At 54.4% G+C, this 18873-nt stretch overlaps 1 protein-coding gene across 1 annotated transcript in view; it reads left to right on the top strand.

Moving 5' to 3' along the window:
- The window catches only part of SLIT1 (slit guidance ligand 1), a 149871-nt gene that overhangs the window by 12045 nt on the left and 118953 nt on the right, over positions 1 to 18873 (top strand). The window contains exons 2-4 of the mRNA XM_045853799.1: positions 6107 to 6178; positions 8323 to 8394; positions 13280 to 13351. Of these exons, the coding sequence (XP_045709755.1) occupies positions 6107 to 6178; positions 8323 to 8394; positions 13280 to 13351 (216 nt within the window). The remainder of the gene's footprint in view (positions 1 to 6106; positions 6179 to 8322; positions 8395 to 13279; positions 13352 to 18873) is intronic.

Genomic DNA, 18873 nt, shown 5'->3' with positions numbered 1-18873 from the left:
GATGTGCCAGGGTTCAAGTCTGGCCTCCTTCACCTGCGTCTGTTCTGAGGCTTCAGTGAGCTGGCCTGGTGGTGACAGTGCAGGTGTCACTCGTATTCAGGCCAAGGACACTAGACGGTCCCCAGGAGCCGGGGCAGAGCTGGACGGGTGGCACCTCTTCCCTGGCGTTGTCCCCTCATTACTCAGCCCTGGGGCCTCTCGGCTGTCCAAGGTTTAGGACCACCCTCCCGGCACTGGGGTTGGGGCGGGGCCTGCGGGCTCTGCTGGGGAGTCGGAGGGGCCTCTGGGCCGTGACCCGCTGCGGCCTGAGGCCGGTGGGCAGGCTCGGCTGGCTGTCTGGAGCACGTGTCAGCCTCAGGCAACGTGCCCATAGGGGCTGAACTCAGTGGGCAGAATTGCTCACTCAGCCTATTTTCACCACGTTTAGTGAACACCTACTGTGTGTCAGGGAGCCTCCCAGGGGCTGGGCATACAGTAGTGAGCAAAACAGAGGTAGCCTCTGCCCCTCGCAGCCAGGCAGGGAGACGGGCCTTTAACAGAGGACTTTCTATTGAACGCATCTTCAAGTCGCAATCCCAGCTCTGGGGAAGGTGCTGAGTGGCCACCGCGGGGCGAGGGGAGGCTGGTCTAGAGGAGGGGACGTGTCGGTTGAGGCCTGAAGGATGTTAGCAGTGAGTCAGATGTATGTGTTGCTGGGCAGGTGAGGGGGAGAGGGCCATTCTGGGCTGTTCCAGGCTGTTCTGGGCTGTTCCAGGCTGTTCTGGGCTGAGGGAGCAGCAGGGGTCAAGGCTCTGAGGCAGAGCTGCTGCTGTGTTGAAGGAAGTAGAGGAGGAGAGCGTTTTCCTATGGAGGGCACTCAGAAAAAAAAATCAGTTTTTTTAACCTGTGGGCCCTGGGAGGTTGTTAGCAACACAGCAGTGTCCTCTGTGTGTAGCTTTTCTTGGCTGATGTCTGTTTGGGGAGAGCCTTTCTTAATTAGTGTTTTTGGAATGGGGGAGCAGAGAAACAGGGAAAATATACTCAATGCCTTGCTATTTGGAATATGCCAGTTTTTATTGTAAAGATTTTATTTATTTTTAGGGAGAGGGGAAAAGAGGGAAAAAGTGAGAGAGAGAACTATTGTGTGATTGCTTCTTGAGTGCCCCCTATCAGGGACCTGGCCTGCAACCCAGGCATGTGCCCTGACTGGGAATTGAACCGGCGACCCTTTGGTTTGTAGGCTGGGGCTCAGTCCACTGAGCCACTCCAGGCAGGGCTGGAATATGCCAGTTTTAATGCAAATTTATTCAAGAACCATCTAGCAGGTGCCATGTATTGTGTTAGGCCCTAGGGATACATAATGAGAAAAAAACGATTGTCTGTGTCCTCAAAGAGCTTATAATCTTATTCAGGGGCTGAGACACCACTCAAGGAAGCCCCCAAATCCATATAAAAATGCTCCAGGTTTGCGCTGCAGAGGGGAGGGTAGTGATGCTCTGCGGGCCTGGGACTGGGACAGCACGTCTGACCAATTGGAGGGAAAAGTTGGACTGAGTTAGACAAAGAGGAAGCAGGGAGCATTCCAGGCAGAGGGAATGGCGAGTTCAAAGGCTGCTCGGGGAGGGACCGAACCAGAATGCGGTGCCGTGCAGAGCAGGCCATTTGGCCTTGTCGTCCGCATTAAGATTTTTGTCTTGATTCCAAGAGCAGTGGGGATTCATTGAAGGGCTTAAGTGGGGAGTGACTTGGTCAGATTTGCATCTTTAAAAGATCACTCCAGCTGTGGCTTGGAGAACAGATTGGAGGGGAGCCAGAGGGAGTGTGGGGAGCCTGGGTCGGGCCTGCGGGGCTCTGGGTGCAATGGCGGGCGCAGGCACGCAGCCGCTGGCCTGCAGGTCGGGGTGTCTGGCCTGGACAGCGGGCCTGGCCACATAGGGAAATTCCTTTCCTCAGTTGTCTGGTCTGACTCTGCACACACTCAGCACCCTGGAGTCGGCCAGGCTGGTTTCAAAGGACAGAGTGCTGCAGCGTACCGGCCCCCAGCCCAGAGGCCTGGCTCAGTCACGGACAGAGTGTGCATGTTTATTTTCTGGAGACTCGGCAGGAAGGGGTTTGGAGGGCGGCCGAGCCTCCCCACTGCTGCAGCCGGCCTGGGCTGCTGTGCGAGTGTTCTGGTCCGTCAGCGAAACAGCACCGGAACTGCTGGAGCTCCAGGGCAAGGCATGCTCGTGAGGAGGCGTGTGTGCCTCCCCAGAACACCCTGTGGGGGTCCCGAGGTGTTTATTCCTGCAGTTCCAGGAAATTCGAGGGTTTCTTTTGGTTTATCACAAACACCCAGATGCTGGTGATGAATCTTGTTTCCTGAGAGGATCCAAGAAATCCTGTGTGTTTTTGCTTTTTCCTCAGTCACTTTGCTTTAGAGGGTTTTCTCCGAAATCTTTTACTACCAAGGTTTCCCTTTCGGGTTTGGACCACATAGGAACTGATGGAAATCAGGGCCATTTGCCACCCTCGTGCATTTCTTCCTGGGGGACAAGAGTGGGTGCAGACCCATCACTCTTGGAAGAGAGGGCACCATCGTAGGGCGTCTTCCCTGGGCCTTGGCATCCGGGGGCCTGTAGGCCTGAGTAGCCTTCTCACTCAGCATGGCCCTGGCAGGCCAGCCCCAGCCCCAGCTGAGCCTGGGGCACCGTGCCTCCTGGGGCACCGTGCCTCCTGGTGTTTCCTCCTTGAGGAAAATACCACCCCCACCACCGCCGCCACCACCACCAACAGTACAAGTAGTACAAGTGATTGCAGTAGGTTGTACTGATAGAGAGCCCTGCTCTTGGTTGCTTTAAAAGTATTAAGTCATTTAAACTCCAGCTTGTGTCAAACAGGTAGGTAATACCATTGCCCTCGGTTTATGAATTGAGAAACTGAGACACAGAGAAGTTAAGCTCTGTGCCTAAGGTCACACGGTCAGTAATGGTGGAGCAAGAATTTGAGGCTGGGCAACTTAGTTCCGAGGTGCAAGCTCTTAGCCGCAAGAACGCACTTTGCTCGGCTGGCTGGGAAGCTCCCCCGATCTCGCTGCCTAGGCAGAGCACACAGTCTTATATCAGGGCCCCGGTGTTTCCGATCTGAAGCATCCACCTGCTTTCTCAGCTCCCCCCAACGTGTGAGCACCCGGGGAGAGGGGCGGGGTCGACAGAGCCCATCAACCTGAGGTACCACGACGCAGTGGAATCACACCGGCCTGGTTTTGACTCTGGCCCACCACTTCTTAGCTGTGTGGCACTGGGAAAATTATTTCATCAGTCTGTGCCTTAGTTTCCTCACCAGCAAGATGGAGAGACCATGACTCACCTTGTAAGTTACCGTGAAGGTGCAATGAGAGGGAGCGTGCTTGGCGTTAGGCTCAGAGCCTGCACACAGTAGGCGCCCAATAAGAAGTGGAAGGTGGGCTCTGGTGGCAAGAAGCGCAGGGTCTGGGGTTCTTCCTGAGGAACGAGGCTGGGAATTGCCCCAGAGGACCCCTGACTTGGCTGCTCTGGCTGCGGAGGTCCTAAGGTCACAGCAGCTTCTTCCATTTTTCCTAGACGGCTTCTCACGGAGGGGGATCGCCATGGCAACACACAAGCAACACCTGTTGGAGGAATCAGGTGTTGGAGAAAAATGACCTCCTTGCCTCATTCCAGCAGCCTCTGCTGAGGGGTGAGGGGAAGTGGCTGGCCCAGGTTGGAAACCCGATCCTGGTGGGCCTCCCTGCAGAGGGGGAGAGGGTCGGCTACCCGGTGGAGGTCATTTTCTTAGCCTAAGTGCTGATAATGCCTCCGTAAGTGTGATAATGCCTCTTCAAGCAGCCGCCCTCAGGCCCTCCTGAGAGGAGGCACTCAGCCCCGGGGTTAGAGAGCAAGGCTGACGGGCAGGCTGGGGGCTGGGGCGGCTTGGGCCTCCGAGGGCCTTCTTGCCGAGAAGCCACCAGCAGGGCCTCCCGAGAGACTGTATCTGCTTTGCTGTGTGCACATCGTCCTCTTCTGCCAGCCTGTCCCAGAAAAGTATGAGAAAGAAAGAAAGTCACCTCAAGTCCGGCTGTGCACCAGCTACAGGCGTTAACACGTGGCACATAGCCCGCTGTGAGCTCGCCCTGTGCGCACCTGTGTGGATGTGTGTGTGCATTTTTACATAGGCGGGCTCAGAGGATACAAGTGTCTTAGAATCTTTTTCCACGCACTGTGCCAGGGACGGCTTGCCTCGTCCACACGAGTGGTCTGTAGCATTTTAAGTGGCTGCATAGTATGCAGTTGCATGGACGCACTGAAAGTCAGCAAGGCATTGCTCCATCGGTTCCATTTAAGTCAAGCATTTTGCTCTTAGAGTCAGTGCTGACCTATCTTTACCGTTGACAAGTTAAATCAACCAACAATTCCTTGTGGTCTGGGGTTTGGGGTTGAAAGTTCCAGTCTCATTGCAGAAGGAGCAGGTTGGGTGCAGCACAAGTGAAGCACAGGGGCGGCTGTTCTAGGGAAGAACGTGGGGTTCATGAAAAGAGGCTTTTACATTGGAAGGAGCTGTCCCGCGGGGAGAGGCACCTTTCAGCATTTAGGACGGGTAGCAATTCAGTCTGGGGCTCTCACCAGTGGCCTCGTTACCTCGGAGAGGCCTCAGACCCCTCTGGGAGATCCTGCTAGAAAGGAGACTGGAGCAGAGAATGAGTTTTTCCAGCTGCTCCCGAGGATCAAGAGCCAGGTGCAGGAGGAAGGGCAGAGAGAGCCACGAGCTGAATGAATCATTGGCTTGTCAGCTTGGGGAGGCAGCCCGGCCCGGGGGGAGAGGCCTGGGCCCCCATCTCTGCTCTGCCATTTACCAGCTGCTGGCTTGGGGAAGGCACCTCATTTCTCCGGGCCTCTCTTCCCTCGTCTAGAAGATGGGCACAGCGACTGCCTCCCAGCCTGTGTTTCTGGAGTGCGTGGAAACTCACGACCGATGTTGTTCTCAGCGGATGCAATCCTGGAACATCATCTAGTCCAAACATACTTCCGAAACACTTTTAGGAAAGAAAGCTTGCAGTTCTTCAGAGTGGTTTGGGCTCGGGTTGTCCAAAGTGGGCAAGTGTGGGGCTGGGCTGCAGGTGAACATGGTGTGGCTACAGTTAGGTTGCTGCCAGGCACGTGGCGACAATGACAGGGGTGAGAAGGGAGGAAGCGTCTTGGCTGTGAACTTGGAGCTGTGCAGACAGGTTAGATGTGTAGGTGACAGCTAGGTTTGGGGCGAGGCCCCGGGTGAGATTCATTTTGCTGTGTGTGGCTCCATGGAAGAACTTGGCAGGGGGTGGGGGTGCAGTGCCTGGCTGCTGGAGGGGCTTGTCTTTCTGAGGTGTGCCAGCTCCCTGCAAAGCGGACTGTCCCGGCAGGGGCTGAGTGAGTATCCTAGGAGGCTGGCTGGGGAGGTGGGACCAGACAGCCTGTAAGTGGGGTCTAAGGTGCCCAGGGCAGGACTGGGGAGGGCTGAGGAGAAACACGTGGGTCTTGGAAGGGAGGAAGGGCCAGAGGCTGGGGTGGTGTGAGGATAGGAGCCATTGCCACTGCAGGCCTGGCCCTGGGGCCAGACAGAGGACTCCCTCCCCTCTTTAGCCCTGTCCGTCAGTCCTCCCACACTGCCCCCCTCCTTCCCTTGCTATGGGACTGACCTCACGGCGGGCTCCTGCCCAGAGACCTCCCTGGCTCCCTGCCTCTCCTCTGCTTGCTCTCTCAGACCTCTGTGATCTGGACCCACCTTTCCCTGACCCTGCTCCCCCTGGCTTCCCACTCTTAGCCTGTCCCCTCCCCCAGCCCACAGATTTGCTGGGTGTTCTTCCCTGGACTGGCCCCTCCAGCCCTCCTGCTGTGCAGACCTCCCATGTCCGTTAGGTCTCAGCTGGAGCCCCACTTCCTCAGTTCCCCTGAACCACAGGGCCCATGGTCGCTCTCCTGTTCAGAACACGGACAGCTCGTGGAAGCAGTGCCTCCGGATGACAGCAACAGTGTCTGCAAGTTGGTCAAGATGACAGGCTTGAGCCCGGCAGAGAGGGAGCCTGGAGCCTCGCCGCTGGTCTGGGGCCCACCCTGTACCTCTCACCATGTCCTTCTCTCCTTTCTTCCACCAGGGAGCTCAACGGCAACAACATCACTCGGATCCATAAGAATGACTTTGCAGGGCTCAAGCAGCTGCGAGTGCTGTGAGTATGAGATGCTGTTCCTGCTCATAACCTCCCTTCTGGCCGCATCTTAACAATGGCCTGTGGGTCCCAGGCAGAGCCCTGGCTGTGGGCTTTAGGGTTGTAGGGTTGTAGGGTTGTAGGGTTGTAGGCAGGCTGTGGAGTCAGTCTTGGGACACCCTGGGTAGGCGGTGGGATGGAAGTGGTGGTGAGCCCTGACCCAGAGCAGCCCCTGCCTCCAGTGTGGCTGAAGAATTGGGGGTGGCAGCGTCACCACCGGTGGTGCCACCGGGCAGGACCTGGGCTGGGTGCGTGGGGCTGTCCTGTCCACTGGTTGTCTCCTGGGGTGACTGAAGACCAAGTGAATCTTTAGATGTGTCTTAGTTTGCCCAGTCTGCTGTAACAAAGTACTACGGAAATTTATTTTCTCTCAGTGCCGGAGGCCAGAAATCTAAGGTCAAGGTGCCATTGTGGAGGGTTTGTGGAGAGACCCCTCCTCCCAGCCACCTTCTTGCTGTGTCCACACACGGTCTTCTCTCTGGGTGTGCACAGAGAGAGGTCTCTGGTGTCTCTTCGTATGAGGACACCAGTCCCGTCAGATCAGGGCCCGTCCGTATGACCTCACTGAGCCTTAAGTACTTCCTTCCCTAAAGGCCCTGTCCCCAGATACAGTCACATCCGGGGTTAGCGCTTCAGCACACTCATATCTGGGGGGCACCGTCCAGTCTACAGCAGCCTCTGCCGTTCCTGTGAACCTGTGCCCCAGAAGACTCCCCAGCAGGGGGCTGTCCCCAGCCTGAGAGGGTAGGTGAGTGGGAGCAGCTGAGGACAGAGGTGACTTCCCTGGGTTGCCTGACAGTGGCAGATACTGGAGGTAGTGGGCGTGGCCCTACAGGGACAGGAGCCCTCCCCTGCACATCTGATGTCATGCTGGGCGGGGCTGAGGGGCAAGTGGGTGTTGACCCCTTCGTCTCTCCTCTGCTGATCTCGAGGCAGACGCAGCCGGCCATACACACGTTCTGCTGCGTTCAAGGCCAGACAGCCGTGGGGTCCCTCACCCCCTCTCCCCAGGGTAGCACAAGGGTCTTGGGGCCTCAGTTCTCTCAGAACTAATGGCTTTGCATCTCCAGGTCTTTGGGGAAGCGGGGGACCTTGTGGCCCATCCTCTCTGGGGTCATACCTGTCAGTCTGTTGGTCGCAGGGCAGAGGTCCCTGCTGCTCCAGAACCCGCTGATCTCCGACCTCTCCCCAGGCTCCAGGACTCTCCCCTGGGCCCGAGGGAGCCCTCCCCCAACCCCCCCACCCCCCCGACCCAGGTCTACAGTGGGCGCTCCTCAGTAGTGTAGGCCTTTGGAAACCAGGTGGAGAAAAAGAAGTGCGTGGTGGCAGCTCCTGCCCCCTGTCCTGCCTGAAACCTCGTCTGAGGTCTGCGCGGGAACACGCAGCCACCTGCTTGAGAGTGGAGAAGGGAAAGTGCAGGGAGAAGAACATGCTTGACAGTCTGAAATATCACCATGCAACAGGCGATCTGTGGGGAAACCACTGCCCGCCAGCTGGACACTCTGGGTTTCAGGATGCACTGGCGATGAGGAGGCACAGAGCCCCACGGAGCCAGGTGGTTCAGCTGGCAGCAGCTGGGGCCAGGCAGAGTGGGGGTGTAGGTGGAGGGCATGTCGTCTGCCAACTGCAGAGTGTGCTGCATGTGTGGGCTTTGCCCAGTTGGCACAGGCTCCCCTCCCCCCTGCTACCGGGCCATTCTGTCTGCCCTGCCCCTTGGAAACTCGCCCTCTGGGCCAAAGGGGGACCCGTGTGCCAGCAGCCCAGCACCAGCCCCTGCTGCCTGCTTCCTGGGTCCGGGCTTCCCCGAGTGTGTCTTGAAGCAATGACCTGGTGCTCTGGTGTCCTATGGCCTTCTGCCATGCAGGTGGCTTCAGAGGGATTGGCATGGGGCTGGAACTGGAAGCGCATCTTGCTGCCAGGGCAGGGTGGGCTGAGGAGCCCCAGTCGGGAATCTGCAAGGTTGTGAGGAGATTTTGTGGGCTCGGGCCAGACCTCGGGTCTGCACGCGTCTGGGGCATGGCTCCCCATCCGCTCCCTCGTGCCAGCTGTTTCCAGGAGTCCTGGTCCGGCATCCTGCAGCTGTCTTCGTCTCTGTGCTTCCCCAGGCAGCTGATGGAGAACCAGATTGGAGTGGTCGAACGGGGGGCTTTCGACGACATGAAGGAGCTGGAGCGGCTGTAAGTACAGTGGGTGCAGGCTCAGGAGGGCGGTGGGGACTGGCCCTGTGGGGCCAGGAGCAGGCTGAGCCTGGCAGCAAGGGCAGGGGCCAGGGGCGTGGCTCAAGGGACGGGCCTGCACACCCTGCCTGCCTCCCGCCTGCTGACCAGCGCCAGGGGCAGTGGCTGCCGTGGACGTGGTCGCAGCCTCATCATGAGATCATGGCAGAGAGAAAGCCGGAGACTGTCCTCACCCCACCTCTACAGGCAGCTGTTTTTACTGTTCCCCTTGAAAATGCATTACGGCAAAAAATCCACACAGTCCAGAGGAGCTGAGATTTCTTCCTATAATCTCACACCCCAGGTGTAACCACCGTTCACTGATTCACGTGGCCTTGAGGAAGCAGTGGTGCGTGGAGGGGACCTTTTTTGCTTTCCAGATGGGCAATGACAGAAAAAAAAAGGCCCCTGGTATGGGTAAGGTGGGGGATGGGCACGCACGTTCAGGGTGGTCACCCATCTCGTTTTTCTGCACAATGTTGGGATGTCGGTGTCAAGAACTGCAAGGTTCATGCCTTTTGACCCAGAAATAATGAGAGACGTGACGAAAAAATGTATCTATTGGGCTATTCATCGCAGACTATTTAAGTACAATAAAAACTGGGGACAGTCATGCTGGTGGAGATCTAAGCTGTGCAGTCACACTTTGGAAGAACAGCGAAGGCCATGGGAATACACACACGATATCACGTGAAGTGGACGAGGCAGGAGGTGATGATTGTGTAAATAAAGTCACCTTGCGCGTGGACAGAATGCAGGAGGAGGGAAATAATTGGGAATATTAACTCCCATTGCACTGAATGGCGGGATAACAGGTGACTGATTCTGTTCTGTGTGCTTGTACTTCTTTATGGATTTTCCTGAAATGAGTTTATGATTCTAGCTGCTACTGGTCGCCTCACTCTGTGCCGGGCACCAAGATTAGCTCTTTCCCACCCCTCCCCCTGTGTCTCATTTAGTCCTTGAAGCAGCCTCGGGTCAGTGTTGTCTTACAGGTGGGACAGGGGTGCCCAGAAGCTAAGGCACTTGCCTTATGAAGTGATGATTAAGTGATTATGGGCAGGAGAGGGGATTAGAACCCGGACCATCTTGCCTCCAAAGCCTGAGCTCTTAATGGCTGTGTCCTAATACCTCGCTTTTCTCTTTTACATCAAAGAAAATAAAGTATTAAATAGAAGGGGAAGGCCGTGGTCATCTCGTTGCCTTCCTGCGGCCTGGAGAAACGTCAAGGTGATCTTTCTTTGACCTTCCTCATCTGGCCTAAAACGGAGTGATAAGGAGCCCCCAGCAAAACACGTGTTTAATCCTGTGTGTTTTCTCTGAGAGGCTCAGGACAGAACTCGAGACCTGGCTCTGAGGGGCTCATTTGGACCCAGCCCAGTTCCGGCTCCAGCTCCAGCTCCATCTCCGGGACTGCGCTGCCCTGGAGTGGGAGAGAAGGCGGGGGGTGGGGTTCAGACACCCCACTGGCCCACATCACGCCTGCTCCTGCCACCAAGGCTGAGCGGGGCCCTCCTTTTGGAGTCAGGACGCATCACTGTAGACTTTGTCTCTCTGTCCTCTTCCAGTTCCTTCCTTTGCGACTGCTCCGTCCCTGGGGGTGTCCACGCTCCCTGCGGATGCCTGGCAGCCCCTCTGACTTGTGGGAGACCAGGGGTAAATCGGTTAACCATCAGCGTGGGGTGAAGTGGGGAGTCACCAACACCACACATACTCTACACACTTCACTTGAAGTTAAAACATACAAGTGAACACTTATTGACCTTCTCCCCCGCCACCTTTCCCCCCCAAGAACTTTCTTTTTATTGTGAGTTGCTGATTGGAGTTCCGTATTGTTTTCCTCACCGAAACTGCACACACGTGTATCCCTTTTTCACTATTTCTGGTTTTGGTTTCGTTAAGGTGGAGTGAGATTTTTGAAGGGCCTTTGGAAGACATCTGAGTGGAGGATTCTGAATTTCCTTTATGATCCTCGCCCCGCTCCCGTCTTTTACATAATCCAACAGCCCTTTCATTAGCAGCTCTCCTTTTATCGACTCTTTCCAGAGCATTCAGCCTAGTCTTCAGGGAGATGACTCTCTCTTTCACACTGGCATTTTGTTTGTTTATGTAACAACTAATTAACTTACGTAATGATAATTGTAAGTACCTCTGGCTAAACAGGCTTGGGGACAGACTTGGCTGGCTCCTGTAAGCAGTCGCAAACCCGTGTGCGGGGCAGCAGTGAGCGCGGTCGGGGCGGTGAGGGTGGGCTGCCATTGGCGTCAGTCCTCTGTCCGTCAGATGACTGGGGAGTGGAGCGCTTGGTCCCCCGAGGGCTGAGGGGGGTCGATGTGTAATGCGGAGCCAGCCAGGATGGGGAGCGGGGAAAGGCAGGCTGCAGAACTCCACCACGACTTCCCAGAGGTGACTTGGGGAGTCACTCACTTGGGGAAGTCCCAGTTCCCCCAGCCATCCCAGAGACAGTGCCACACATCCCGAGCCTCTAGTAAAGCCACGCGCTGTGGCGAGATGGTGGTGGTGAGGGCTGCCCTGAGGGGTGGTTGTGAGGAGGAGAGGGGACGGTGTATGCGTGGATGTGAGGCCTTGTCACACTCACGAGGAAGGAACCCACCTTCTTATTCTGCCTTCCCTGCATCGGGAAGACGCAGAGCATCTGCTCTGGTGCCGGGCACACAGTGAGGGCTCCTCGGGACCGGTGGCCTCTGGGCCGTCATGTTCTGCAGCAACCTGCAGGCCCGTCTGCGTGCGGGGTCCCTCCTTCGGGGTCCTTTGGTTTCCCACTTTAACTGGCTGTTGGGTCCCTTTTCCTTTTAAGTGTTTTTCAGAAACTGGAGCCAGAAAAATGAAACCATCTTGGGGAAAACAAAACAAAACCCAGTGATTACCAGGCAGTGCAAACACAGGATTAATTTATTGGATGAAGTTAAGGAACTTGAAGCCATCTGAAGTTTCCTCCTGTTGCTGTAACGATTCTTTGGGTGTTCCCCCCCACCCCCCCATGGCAGCAGTGTTTCCCTAGGAGCTGGTCCTTCAGATAACACTCCTCGCAATGGACTAATGGTCTGTCCCGTGCTGGGGAGTGGTACCTTTCTCACATAGCAGATGAAAGGTGACCCACCTCCTAGGAGGTAGAGTAACCACAGACAGTTACTGCCGGCCACACATTTCTTTCTCTCTCCCGGCAAAAGAAAGCTCTTGCCCAGCTGGGTGATCACCATCTACGACTGTTGAAGGGGAGGCTGTGTGAAACCCAGGCCGTGCCATAGCTGGAGGGCAGGGCCACATTTTACACCATTGTGTCGCCAACCTGGACCAGAAAACAGGTCACCTGGGGACCTTGCTGATTCAGCAGGTCTGGGGTAGAGCCTAGGGTCCTGAGGCTCTTACCAGCTCCTAGGCGATGCCCTGCAGGTGGTCCATGGAGCTCTGTGTGAGCACTGAGGTTTTGTAGTTTATAGGTGTCACACGCCCCGATGGGCTGGACTCCTGCCCTGCAGTGTCAGAGGATCAGTTGCCTGATGGTCACGGGGGTGCGAAGTTCAGCTCGGGGAATATCGCGATAATATAGTGATGACGGTGTACGTCTGTAGTGACTAGACTTATTGGAGTGATCGCCTGTGTAAGCTACATAAATGTCTACTCACTGTGTTGTACACCTGAAACTAATATAACATTGTAGGTCAACTGCAATAAAAAAAAATTAGGAAAAGAAAAGAGTGCTAGTTGCCTAAGGCGGCCAGAGACGTCTGGGTGAGCTTTGCTGTGTTCCCAGGCCGAGTCCTGGTCCTTCCTGCACCCAGTCTCCTCAATGGGCCGCACCCAGAGGAGATTCTGCCCCTGAAATCCACCCCTGCCCATGTCTGTGATGATGAAAAGCTGTCTGTCCGCCAGCAGAGGAGTTGAACCCGATGAACATGCTATTTGGTCACTGGAGATAAAGGGGGTTGTTCCCTATTGCTTGGCATGGGAAGACAGCCACAGATTTTTGAGTCAGAAAAATGCAGGTGGCTGAATAGTTTTTCTTCTATTACTTGAGGCTTTAAAAAAAAGACATTAAGCTTGCATTTCCATAAATAATTTTTTAAAAGATTTTATTTATTTATTTTTAGAGAGTGAAGGGAGGGAGATAGAGAAAGAGAGAGAAACATCAGTGTGCGGTTGCTGGGGGTCATGGCCTGCAACCCAGGCATGTACCCTGATTGGGAATCGAACCTGCAACACTTTGGTTCACAGCCCGCGCTCAATGCACTGAGCTACGCCAGCCAGGGTCATAAATAATTTTTAAAAAAATCAATAAAGGTATTTTTGTTTTGAAAAAAGACCTGAAGCAAACAGCAAAAGTTAAGCTGCCACAGAGGCAAGTGTGGATGACAGAGCCCAGCAATAGAGAACCAAAACCACACGGCCGGTCCTACTCCACGAGGATACAGCTCACATTTCCCGTGTGGTCAGATACCCACTCGTGGACCGCGGCAGATCGGAGCCAGTGCCAGTCCGTCATGAGCGTCTTGCAGGCGTCAGTGAAGATGCCGAGGGGCATGGGAGGAAATGACAGAAGGGAAGATGTGTATTTACTGACTGCCCAGTCCATGGAACGTCCTTGGGAAGGGACTTCCATAATTTTTTTGCTCTTATTCTCCCCAAGTGTTGGATGGCGGAATCCCCACTTTACAGATGAGGAACTGAGGCCCAAAGGACTTGATTTCCTTGGGGTGACACAGGGACCCTGTTAAGATCTGAACCCTGAGCTCTCTGACTCTGAATCCAGTGCTTTCTGAAAAGTCCTTTGGATTTCCTGGATTTCCGAGGCAATTTCCAACTCCTCCTGTCTTCTCTCTTATAGGCGACTGAACCGGAACCAGCTGCACGCACTCCCAGAACTGCTGTTCCAGAACACCCAGGCGCTGTCGAGGCTGTGAGTGCTGCTCTGTGGCCGGAGAGCTTTCTGTGTGTCCTCACCCCTCGCCCTCGCCCTCGACAGCGGGAGGGGCTGTGTGTGGTCAGTGGGGCACGAACTTTCCCGTGACCCCCGTGTTCCTCCCTGGGGAGGAACTGCTCGGGGTTACACAGGTCAGGCCTTTTCTGCAGGAAGGTGCAGTGTAGGGCGTTGCTCCGCGGCAAGCACCTGGCAGAATCTGAAGCTCGTCCAGTTCCACGTGTTGCTGGGTCTTGGGGGTGGGCCCCACAATGCAGGGAGGACCATTCCTGCCCCGCTCTCACTGCCTTTGGTAATCTGCCCTAGGTCAAATTTAATACATTTGGCTAAGCTCTTTTGGGGCTTATTTCTACTTTCAGCTCAGAGTAATAAGGTCTGTAAGCTTATTAACTGTGTGCAATGTGATACTCTTATTTGTTGTAAATGTGCTTCTTTCAAGTTTTAAGGGTCACGGCTAATTCTGCTGCTTTGTGATTTGCCAGATGTGTCTGTAATGGTTCTACCACACATTTCATTCTGTGGGATCTTGGGTTGGACAGGACGTTAGAGGTTTTCTAAGAAATCTCTTCTGCAGCTCTGCAGCAAAGGGCACTTTGGTCTTTGTTTGTTACCTCCAGTGATAGGAAGTTCCCCACCTCCTGGAGCAATCAATTCCATTATTAAAAAGGTCTGCATTTTAGAAACATCTTCTTAACTTTGAGCCCTGAATCTATTTTCTGATAATTTATGTTCTTCCCTAGCTTTTCCTTTTCTTTCTGTATTACTTAGAACAATCATAAACACCTGTTAGATTTTTGAAAGGTTCATTAAATTTTTGAATTTTGATTCAGGAGATTTTTGAGCCACTTAGTTTTGTCATTAAAAACCCGAGAAACAGCTGATGTGGCTCAGTGGATGGAGTGCCAGCCTATGAACCAAAAGTTGACGGTTTGATTCCCAGTCAGGACACATGCCTGGGTTGCAGGCCAGGTCCCTGACTGGGGGTGCGAGAGGCAGCTGATTGGTGTTTCTGTCCCCTGCTTTCTCCTTGCCTTCCCCTCTCTCTGAAAATAAATAAATAAAACCTTTTAAAAAGTTAAATATAGAATATTTAGAAAATATGACAAAAATAAAAAAAAAACACCCTGAAAAACCACGGCAAGCCCGGGGTGAGATGCAGGGCTGCTGGTTCTTCTGTGAAGCTTGTAGGACAGCACCTAGTGGAGGGAGAAGCAGCAAGTGAAGCCGGACAGACTGGGGTGGGGGGGGTAGGGGCTCGGTGGGAGATGGCTCCCCGGAGCCACCTGCATGCTGAGGGGCCAGTTCTCTCCACCTCTGTCATGAACTCCCGACCTTTTGATCAGCCCAGTGGTCTCCAGGCAGCTCCAGAGTTTGTCATCTGATCCTGCCTTCATGTTTTTGTCTTTAAGATGGAACTCTAATTGTTAGTGTGTTCAAATGGTCTCTCTGGTCACTTCCCGCTTCTTCCTCCTCCTGGCCTGGGGCCCTCTCCACGGTGACCCTCAGCGAGGAGCCTTTCTGTTGGTCTTTGCCACCCTTGGGCCAGAGCTGCCTGTGACGCGGTGCAGGGCGCACACAGTGGCTGCCGTCCCTTCCTTCCCGTGACAGCTGAAGGCTCACGTACAGCGCATCCCCCCAGCCTCTCTTCTTCATGCTGTCGAGGTCCCCGCTGAGTTCCTTGAGCATCCTCATAACCAGCGTTTTGCACTCTGCATCTGATAGATTGCTTATCTCCCTTTGTTTAGTTCTTTTTCTGGAGTTTTGATCTGTTCTTTCATTTGGGCCCTTTCTCTTTGTCTCCTCATTTTGGTAGCCTCCCTGTGTTTGTTTCTATGTATTAGGTAGAGCTGCTTTGGCTCCGTGTTCTGATAGCATGGCCTAATGTAGTAGGTGACCTGTAGGGTCCAGTGGCACAGCCTCCTCTGTTCCCCATGCTGGTTCCTCAAGATGTACCCTTCGTGTGGGCTGAGTACACCCTCCTCTTGTAGTTGAGTCTTGGTTGCTTTGGCAGATCAACCGGAGGGATTTACCCAGGCCAGTGAGTGGCAAGGACTGGCTGTGACCACTGACCACCAACCTCTGGCCTCCATGGAGGATCACTATGTGGGAGCAGGGTGGTGGTGCTCCGACATGGTCAGTAGCTGTCCACTGGGTGCGTTGGCTCTGAGATTTCCCGGGTGTTGCAGCCCCCACCTGTGTTTTGCCCAGGGCCACCCTGCCTGAGCTATAAAGAAATCTGAGATGGCCACTACTTGTACTGTATTTGGAGATTCCCAGGCAAAGCCAAGCTGTGAATCTAGGCTGGATGCTGCTGGTGCCAGCCTGGGGCTCACTGAGGCCAGCCATTGCTTGTTTGAGAGGATTTAGGAAGTTGTGAAGCAAGAGCTAAGACCAGCCATTCGTATGGAAAAACCACTTGGGTGGGCCTGTAAGTTGGGTGGGGCAGAACAGTGTCAGCCAGGTTGATGGATTCTCAGATATGGCACCAGTCTGCCAGCTCTGTGGGGGAGGGTTTAGAAAAGGGACAATGGCCTCTGCTCACCTGGATGCCAGACACTTCAGTTTCTCTTTTTATGCCACTGGTGCCTTTCAAGCTGCTACCCCAGTGCTAGAGCTCAGAGGGACTGAGTCTGAGTAAGTCTGTGTGTGGGTTCTTTAAGAAGAACTGTTTGGGGCTCCAGAAGTTTCTTCCACTGACTCAATCCCCACTTGTTTTTATAGCCAGAAGTTGTGGGGACTTATCTTCTTGGAACTGGTACCCTGGGCTGGGGGGCCTGGTGTGGGGCTGGGCCTCCTTGCTCCAGAGATACCCCTCCCAAATTCTTATCCACCACACGTAGGTGTGGGACCAGCCCGTTCCACGTTTGGGCCCCTCCTACCAGTCTGGATGGATGTGGTTTCCTTAACTCTGTAGTTGTCAGACTTTCATTCAACTCAATTTCTGACAGTCCTGAGTGATGGTTGTTCTATATTTTAGTTATAATTTTGATGTGGTTTTGCAAAGAGGTGAGCTATGTCTGCCTATGCCGCCATCTTGACTGGAAGTTCGCCACTTCTTTAACTATTCATCTTCGCCCCACCCCTTCCACCCTTATTTTATTTCATCAGGCATTCCAAAGCATCTCTGTTAACTCTCCTGGTTGGTCTGGCTGAGGAGCAGTCAGGACTTCTTGGTTCAGAACTGTCCCTGAAGGCTCGTGACAGTAACAGTGGGGTTGGATATTATCGTAAAGGCATGACCAGCAGACCCACTGGCCCCCCAGGACAGGAAGTGAGGTATAGCTGGGACTAAGAGTGAGTGTGAGGGGTGTTTCAAGTTCTTTTTAAGTATCTACCTCACTGGTCCACTCCTGCCTGGGAACTTGTGTCCTGGGCGTGTGGGCCACATCTCAGTTCTACACGCCTTCTGTTGGCCTTGGTGCTGACTCCTCTTTCCTACTTTCCACAGCCTCAGAGCACAGGTCCCTACAATGTCTCAGGTCCAACTCCGGATTTCTGGGGAAAAGAATCTGCTTGGCTCATATTAGGTCAGGAGATCACCCTGGGCCAATGATCCGTGCAGGAGCTGGTGGGATCACCTGCAGTCACATACCCTTCCCTTAGAAGGCCGGGAGAAGGGAAGGCAGTGCTCAGCCTTTCCGGTCTGTCACCTGTTGACCTCCCTCCGCTTTGAGAGATCCATTGCTAATCCTTTCCATTTGGAGCAAATCACGGACTTTCCTGCAGAGGCTGTTATGCTAAATCAGCGTGAAAACGAACTGGGGAGAGACCAAATGTGCAGGGCAAGGTGTGGGCGCAAAGTCCATCAGGTGCTGAGGTCCACCTTTCAGCTGCTTTTGTCTGTGTAGCTTCCAGGAGTTCAAGTCCTGTGACCGGTTGGTTATCCTTCACTAGTGCTGCCCCTGGTGTTGGGTTCGTCTGCCCATTTCCTTCTCTATGCAGGACCTGAGGGCCAGAGAGGGGATTTGCCTTGGACCACAGAGCAGCTTGGTGGTGGGGCTGGAATTAGTCACCAGGCCTGCAAAGGTCCTCAAAGAGCCCAAAAGGGGCTTAAACCTTGACCTAGAAATCTTGTTGGGGAATCTATCCTGGGAACTAACAAAACCTGGCACAAACTTGTTCTTTGCAGCATTATTTAGAATACTGACATATAGAGTATTTCTACATTGAAATATTGAATATTGTAAAGAATATAGAAACAATCCAAGCGTCTAAACTTGGGCGAATGGTTAAGTGAGCTCTGCTATATCTACCTGATGGGATCTTCATGTCATCATAAAATATGGCCTTTAGGAAAGACACAAAGTGATGCCTGTGTTTGTCACATCCAAAGTCAGGCTGCAGAATCATACTGACAGTACGACGGCTAAACGAGTCACCCCAGAGAATGCACACACAGTGACTGTGAGTGCCCCCAGGGGCTGTCGTGGGCGACCTCTCTCTTCTGTGCCTTGCAGATGTTTGTAAGAGCATGTGCTGGTGTTTTTATGGCCAAGACCCCCTGTTTTTGTAAGCAATGAAAAGCCTCTGTAGTTTGCACTCAAGTGAACGCCAGACTCGAGATGCTGGAATGCTTCCTTGGTCCCCATTGAGCCTGTTGGATCTTTATCAGGTGAAGATAATGTCTACCTTGCAGGCTGTTGTGTGGGTTAAAGAGAGGTATGACCTGCTCTCAGGTCAGGTGCAAACATTATGGCACATAGTAGGTGCTCAGGAAATGTTAGGTGAACCCCTATGGGCATTGCCCCAGAGAGCAGCCGACCTGGCCGGAAGAGGCAGCTCAGGCTGACCCTGTATCCTCCCTCTGAGCTCGTGTCCTCTGCTGGTGGCCTGCCTGCGCCTCTGCTCCCTGGGGTGGCTCAGCCTCCCCTTTTTTAACCAGAACTACCCCCCGCTTCGCTGGGCCCTCCCCCAACAGGTTTCTGTTTTTTCCATGAGAGGCTTAGGCATACCCGTGGAGGCACCTGCCGGCTGGCGTGCAGGCAGCAGCGGAGTGTGGTTGGGGACAACCGTGGTGCAGGCTCAGGAAGCTGACCAGGGGGCCCTGCCTGGCTCAGAGGGTTCAGTGTGCCCAAGGGACCGAGCCCATGTAAACTCTGGTCTGTCCGAGGCTAAAGCTCATGCTTCCATGGCATCCATCCACCTCCTGCTTACCATCCATTCACCTCCTGCACCTGCTCCCCACTCGTCCACCTATCTCCCCACCCGTCCCTCCTCCCATCTACCTGTCTGTTATCTCTCTGCCACCCATCCACACTCCCACTCATCTGCACTCCACTTACCCATCTACCAGCCACCAGTCAGTCCACACACCCCTCCACCCTCCGTGCCCTCCCCCACTACAACCCCCACCTGCCCATCTGCCCACCCATCCCCACTTCCACTCACTCACCCACCAACCCTCGTGTACCCATCCAGGCCCACCCATTCACCCTTCCCTTACCCATCCACCAACCCACATACAGACCTGCCCACGTGCCCAGCTCTGCCCCCATTCCACA

The sequence above is a fragment of the Phyllostomus hastatus genome, unplaced genomic scaffold (genome assembly GCF_019186645.2).
Source record: "Phyllostomus hastatus isolate PE091 unplaced genomic scaffold, TTU_PhHast_1.1 phas_scaffold_1066, whole genome shotgun sequence".
Taxonomy (NCBI): Eukaryota; Metazoa; Chordata; class Mammalia; order Chiroptera; family Phyllostomidae; genus Phyllostomus; species Phyllostomus hastatus.
The sequence above is the reverse complement of the archived record's forward strand: the minus strand, read 5'-3'. Positions and strand labels throughout refer to the sequence as shown.